This window comes from Bactrocera oleae, chromosome 2, assembly GCF_042242935.1.
Source record: "Bactrocera oleae isolate idBacOlea1 chromosome 2, idBacOlea1, whole genome shotgun sequence".
NCBI lineage: Eukaryota > Metazoa > Arthropoda > Insecta > Diptera > Tephritidae > Bactrocera > Bactrocera oleae.
In genome coordinates this window covers 74,557,703-74,565,075 of record NC_091536.1, presented here as the reverse complement: position 1 = coordinate 74,565,075, position 7,373 = coordinate 74,557,703, and the positions used below count along the sequence as shown (strand labels likewise).

The 7,373-nt window shown below is 31.2% G+C and overlaps 1 protein-coding gene across 1 annotated transcript; it reads left to right on the top strand.

The window, feature by feature from the left end:
- The first annotated feature begins 322 nt into the window (after positions 1-322).
- Positions 323-6,921, top strand: LOC106616013 (uncharacterized). The gene is made up of 12 exons (XM_014232458.3): positions 323-522; positions 669-849; positions 901-1,088; positions 1,150-1,266; positions 1,328-1,713; positions 1,887-1,919; positions 2,141-2,147; positions 3,091-3,271; positions 3,800-3,987; positions 4,434-4,550; positions 4,614-4,996; positions 6,795-6,921. Exons 1-12 carry the CDS (start codon positions 451-453, stop codon positions 6,904-6,906), a joined length of 1,965 nt encoding a protein of 654 aa, XP_014087933.2. The 5' UTR covers positions 323-450; the 3' UTR covers positions 6,907-6,921.
- The last annotated feature ends 452 nt before the right edge of the window (positions 6,922-7,373 follow it).

Below are 7,373 nucleotides of genomic sequence, written 5' to 3'. Positions count from 1 at the left end.
TATTTCACTACTACTACTTACATACTGGACCTATAACCGTTGACAATCGCTGCAAAAGTCACAAGATTTGGTTTTCTTCTGATATTCATCCTTAAGCAGTAAAACTACTGTAGGAACTGCTTCACTCTGAAAGTCGGGCGCAAACCACTATATTAATTTAGATTGGGACCTTATTTCAGAATTATATACGTAGAAATCACCGGATATATTATAATATATATTTAATTTCTTTAAAATTTCTTGTGTTCAGTTTACTTGAAAATATAGAATATTTGAATTTTTTTTTTGATTATTGGGACTCATTTGGTTTCGAAAAAGTTTGTAGATTTTCGTTCTTGTCATTATTTTAATCATTAAAAAATAAAAAGAGAGAGAACAACGAATCAAAAGAAGTATAAAGGATTTACTGATTAATCTCTTAAATACGCATTCGAGAATTTTTTCACAATTATGGCGTTCAATAAATTTTTACGTTTGTCCAACGGCCCCGATATGCCGGCTTTTGGCTTGAGAACATACCAGGTTTGTTGAAAACATAATGAACTATGTAATATAAGCATGAGTTAGAGGTAAGATGAAAGCAAGTTTTTTTTCTCTTTTGTTGAAGAGTATTGCTAAACTAACATCTTTAGAACATATATACCATTTAATACCTGATTTTCATCTAGATAAAAAGCGATGACGTTAGTGTGATTTTAAATGATGCCATCGAAGCCGGTTATCGTCTTTTTGAAACTTCGCCGTCCTACAATAATCAGGATGACGTTGGAGATGTCTTAAATGCTTGGTTAAAAGGAAATAAAATTATACGAGATGAACTGTTTATTGTGACCAATTTGCCTGTTTCAAGTAAGTTTGCACTCTGAGCTCAAAAAAGTACATAAACATTTTTTGTTGCAGACAACAGGCCACATGAAGTTGAAGACACGCTGAAAGAGTCTTTAATAAAACTAAAACTAGATTATGTTGATCTGTATTTAGTGGAAGCGCCATTTGCAATTAAAATGGAAAATGAAGAAGTTTTTAAGCGAGACAACAACGGAAATGCCTTATTAGACGAAACAACCGACCATGTAGCCATTTGGGAGGTCGGTATTCGACAACTAAAAACTTATCTTCAAAAACTTGTGATCATATACAACTTTTTAGATCATGGAAGAATTGATGAGTACCGGCTTGACCAAATCCATTGGTTTAGGAAATTTTAATGTCGATCAGATACAACATATTGTAGAAACCAGAAAGATGATACCACACGTGTTGCAAGTACATTGAAATTTCCAAAAGTCTTGTCCGGTTATAACTTTATGGATATCACCACTTACAGATTGAATATCATGTATATTTGCAACAACCCGAACTTATAGACTACTGCAGAAGAGCCAACATCACCTTATTAACCTATGCATCACTGGGCGCTGTAAATAGGCCTGACAAAAACCAAAGAATATCTATGCTAGATAAAGATGAAATTCCTATTTTGAATCTACCGGAATTGCGTGAAATCGCTACAGCACACAAAAAAACACCAGCACAGGTAGCATTTCGGTGGATAATTGATAAGAAAATGGCATTGACCGTAAAAAGTTCAAATAGTGAAAGAATACGCTCGAATATTGATATTTTCGACTTTTCACTTACCAAAGAGGAAATGGAGAAACTTAACGCTTTAAATAGGAATAGACGTTTTGTGGACTTTTCGCAGTATAAAGGGTAAATAGTAAATACTTAGTTATGTAGTAAACGAGTTGCAAAAAAACACGGCTGATATAGGGACATTTTAAAATGAATCGGATAATTTTTTTTCAATTCGTTTGCAAAGAAGTCTCTTTAAATTATTGAAATAAATAGTGGATATTGTTAACATAATATTTTTATTTTCACAGCATCGAAAAACATCCAGATTATCCATTTCATACGTAATTCATTTCAATAAACAAAATAATACATGTTCTTATGGAGTGCATTTTTATGGCTTACATATTCTCTATCGAATAAATTTTATTTTAAATTTTCAACTAAATCAAATATATATCTTTGTGGAGAAACTTTTTAGCAGAATAGAATATTATTTACATATTCCATTGAAATTTATAAAAAGGGAGCATGTTTAAACTCATGATTCCAATTTTATTTGAAGCTTTCAAGTATTCATTGAACTCATTCATTCAATGATTAAAGCTTTCATTCTTCATTTGGTACTCGAGGACAGGAAATTATTCACAGCTGACTCTATTTTTTCCTATGATATCTTGAAACTGGAACGAATGAAGGCATTTATTGAAAAAAAGTTAGATTTGAACCAAAACTGATATCTATGCCAGGAAGGCTTTCAGTATGACACATAATAATACATTTAAAAACTTTCTTCTTAGTTAATTAAATAAAGAAAAAATTTATTTGACGATATATCTTCAAAGAATTTGACTAGATTATTGCCTAAGCAACGCGATAATCTCCGAATAATTTTTTTCACATCGGACCACTATAGCATAAAGCTGCCAAGCAAACTGACCGATCAAACTCAAAATCAAGTTCTTGTATGGAAACCTTTTTATTTGTGAAAGGTATTCTAGCTTCCTTGCAACCGAAAAAATTTTTTTTGTTTTAATTTTTCTACTACTTCTAATGATTTTACAAAACTATGTGCAATATTTAGATAAAGGAATATATAAGTATGCGTAAGCCTCTAAGGTGATAATTCATTTTATTTTTTTGAACACACCATTTTGGAAAACGGAACATATGTAATTTCATTTTTCGACATTCCACGACAATTTTATAAACATAAAGAAAAAAAAAAACAATATCTTTCAAAAAAAAAAAAAAACACAAAATTATTAAGCAATTTTAAATTTGAATTGAGTGAAGCTCGTCAACAGCGTGTTTTGGCATTGATTTTATTTTAAAAGTGCTCATTCGTTTATGCAATAAATGACTATACCGCTTTGTTTAACGTTAAATGATGGCAACAAAATGCCATCAATCGGAGTTAACACCTGGAATGTTAGTTTTAAAGATCAACATGCATTCCCACATGATAGTATATAGCAATTATAGAAATACATATTCTAACATGTATATTTTCAGCTTGATATCGAGGATCTGGATTTCGTCATAAAGGAGGCGGTATTTGTTGGGTTTCGTCACATAGATACATCGGTTTTCAATTTAAACGAAAAACTATTGGGAAAGGTGTTGAAAAAACTCATGGATGAAGGCAAAGTAAAACGATCTGATTTATATATCACCACAAAACTCCCTCCTACAGGTAAATACATATGTATATTATAAGTTCATAGCAAGGCTATATATATAGTGGTGGGACGGACATAGCAGCAATGAAAATTAAATTAAATACATATTCAAAACATTAATTAGTAAGTGTTGTGAAAATATCGATGCCATAAATTCGGTCTTCGTTTGTCCAAATTCTTGGCAAGAATCGTTAGTTGAAAGTATCACAGTATTTAGTACTATAACGATAATTCTCTTTGTTGAAACCATTTGGTGTTCTCATAATACTTACGTTTGATAAGAATTTTATGGACCGCCATTTTAGGTTTGACACTTGGTGGTGTTCAAGAGTGTTAGACCACGCGTGATGACAACGACGACTGGATTTAGACTTGATGCTATAATAACTTTATATATTTTATTCTTCGAACAGAAATCTGAAAACTTTCAATACATATAAGTTATAGAATTTTAGTAATTATAGTTGAAGAATTTAAAATTTCAATTTGTAATTATTTATTGTGCTTTTCTTTCTACTTTCACCATAACTTTATGCGCTAAGCCAATAAACCCGAATTCGTGGAGACTGCAATGCTACAATCGTTGAATAACTTGCAGCTGGAATTCATTGATCTTTATCTGATACAGTTACCCGTTACATTAATGCACGACGAGAGTTTCGAAATGATAAAACGGCAGAAGGATGGCTTAGTTTGTTTGGATAATACGGACCATATACTTGTTTGGAAGGTAATGTACGTTCCGTAAATAAGCAGGAATATTTTGAAGAACTTTTTATATGGACATATGTACATATATGCAAGTATTGTTAGAAATTGAATAAAAACTACAAACAATAATAATAATTTTTGATTAGAGAACAGGTGAAATACTTTGAACTTCTCTCTAGCTCCTCGTTGGGTCTAATCCTTATACCTAGATGTATCGACGTGTGACCTTATGTCTAGCTACGAGAATATATAAATGGTCTCGAATATAGGTGTGCTAAGGAACGATCAATTCAATTCATACAACAAGCCTTTGAACCGAGACGAAGACACTACTACATTGTCAACTGTTCCAAAAAAAGAGTAGTGATACATAGTTTTATGTTCTACGAAAACTCTTTTTTCATAAAAACCGCTTTGTACTTTATATTAACTTAATTAATAAAAAAGTTTTAATGTTTCTTGCAGCAAATGGAAGATCTGGTCATAAAAGGCCTGACAAAGTCAATAGGTTTGGCTAATTTCAACCAAAAACAGATCACCAATATACTCTGTAATTGCAGCATTCCACCAGCTGTTCTACAAGTGTGTCCCTACACCTGAGAAACTCCAAGTATTTAATTGCTTTACCGTTATTTCATATTACAGATCGAATATCACATTTATTTACAACAACCTGAATTACTGAAATTTTGTCAGTTGCATCATATTACAATAACATCATTTGCATCACTCGGTACGTATGATATGCTGTCTTCCAATTATTTTATGACTAAACGCTCGCGTTTGCCGAGTTTGCTGGAAGTGCCCGAAGTGCAAGAAATCGCTAAAAAATATAACAAGACCGAATCACAAATACTTATGCGTTGGATTTTAGAGAAAAATCTTTCGGCTTTATTGCGAATGCACAACTCCAGTCGTATGCATGAAATTATGGGTGTATTTGAGTTTTCCATTGGAAGTCATGATATGAGAAAACTAGATGCATTAGATAGAAACATACGTTCCGTAGACTTCGGTTTCCTGAATGGGTGAGTCAATACATACAGGGTGTGTCATCTTTAATGTCGTTTTGTAAACATTTAATAGCTTTGAAGATATGATTGCGGGTCGAATGTTTGCCTTGAGCTCGTCATTGGTACGAGGATTTCTGGTGTATACTTTGTTTTTCAAATAAAAAAGTATGGTGCACCCTGTACTAACATGTTATACTTTTAAATGCTTTTACTGAGTTCAATTTTTCACTATAATCTTATTTGGTTTCTTTTTAGTATTGAAAACCATCCTCAGTATCCTTTCTAAGCTGGGAAACTTGAGTAAACTGCTTTAAATATAATATACTTTCGATATTTATATCAATAATATGAAATAAATTATACTAAATAATTTGTCAAACATTTTTGATTGCAAATATCAATATTTAATGTTTCATGCGTATATACAACCTCAAAATACAGTGCAAAAATTTTGAAAATCATTTAGAAACTACGCCTCCCTCCATATAACGGTACTGTTCGAAAACTCTTAGAAATGCGATAACTTCAAAGAATAACGCAAGCAAATTATTGATAACACTATAAGTATATAGTAGGATCCCATGGAATTAATTTCGGCACATTAAATCAAATTTTGTTAATATACGATATCAGTACAAAATCATATATATTAACAAATATGGTAATAACTCTTTCAAAAATAGGTCAGATTTGTCTGCATTTTCTCCCGATCCCCGGAACGTTGTATGGTACTAAACATTTATTTAAAAACAATATTTATAACTTCTCGCCTCTATATATGTAATGAACATTAAAGCGAGTAATTGTTTTTACTATAAAATCGCATATTCGAAAAATGTTCTACGGATCTATCACAATAACTTTGCTTAAGAAATTATATGTCTAAATCCAATTTCGAACCCAGGCGAAGTTTATCTTTTAAGAATTATAAAAATCTATTCGTCAGTTTAACTCAACAGAAGAGATTGAAAAAATAACGGCGCATTGCAGAAAAGGTAGTAAACTTTTACGCAGTTTTAAATGAAGCATTTGAATTAAAAGGACCTTCATTTTATATTCTAATTTTGTAAAATTAGCATCAATTAACCAATAACCTCTTCAAAAATTGATAGACTCAAAAAACCCAAATTACGCGACCTTGAGAACATATGTCAAATATCTCAAGCTATAGTACTGGCTTTTCGCGTGTTAAAATTTTATAACTTCTCGCCTCTATATATGTAATGAACATTAAAGCGAGTAATTGTTTTTACTATAAAATCGCATATTCGAAAAATGTTCTACGGATCTATCACAATAACTTTGCTTAAGAAATTATATGTCTAAATCCAATTTCGAACCCAGGCGAAGTTTATCTTTTAAGAATTATAAAAATCTATTCGTCAGTTTAACTCAACAGAAGAGATTGAAAAAATAACGGCGCATTGCAGAAAAGGTAGTAAACTTTTACGCAGTTTTAAATGAAGCATTTGAATTAAAAGGACCTTCATTTTATATTCTAATTTTGTAAAATTAGCATCAATTAACCAATAACCTCTTCAAAAATTGATAGACTCAAAAAACCCAAATTACGCGACCTTGAGAACATATGTCAAATATCTCAAGCTATAGTACTGGCTTTTCGCGTGTTAAAATTTTATTTGCAGAATTAGTGAAATTTATTTATGTTATAGCCAAGTTGACACAACGACAGCTGTTATTTTTTCATAAATAGACCGCTTCATTTTCAAACTATTAATCCACTCCAGCTCATCCTTATGCAAATTGTTTAATTATCCCATTATTTTATATTCATACACATGCACCTTAATAGGTTTGTATGGATAGGGGACTACGAACGAGGGTGCCGAACAAAATTTGTAAGTCAACTGCTGCAGTTAAATGCATCGAATTCGTTCAATTACGGTAATACAATTAGTTTTTAGGTTAGATAAGGCTAGTGCAGGGCCCTAACAAATTGCCGAATTTCGACAATTTTATCTGCGAGTATAGTAATAGTATAAAATTTATTATTGATATTTTAGTACAAAATGGTGACTACTGAACCAAATAAAAGAAATCATCTTTTTCAGGAAATCAAGATTTAAGGAACTTTTGTTATTTGAAACCAAATAAAAATTGAATTTTAATCTACACATGGCTTGCTAGTAAAGTAAGTAACTATGTTTTTATTTTTACATCCCTTTTTCGAAAAATTATCGAACTTATAAAAAAGTTAAAACTATACTAACGTAGTTTACCAGATAAATATTTAGCTAAAATTTAAAAGGTCGACAGTTTCCGAACACTTTCGTCACCCGATTTGAAAAAACTAGCTATCCAAATAAGAGGTTAAGGTCCGGATTTATTTCCTCAAATCTAAAATTGAATGTTATTTTATAGAAAGAATTTT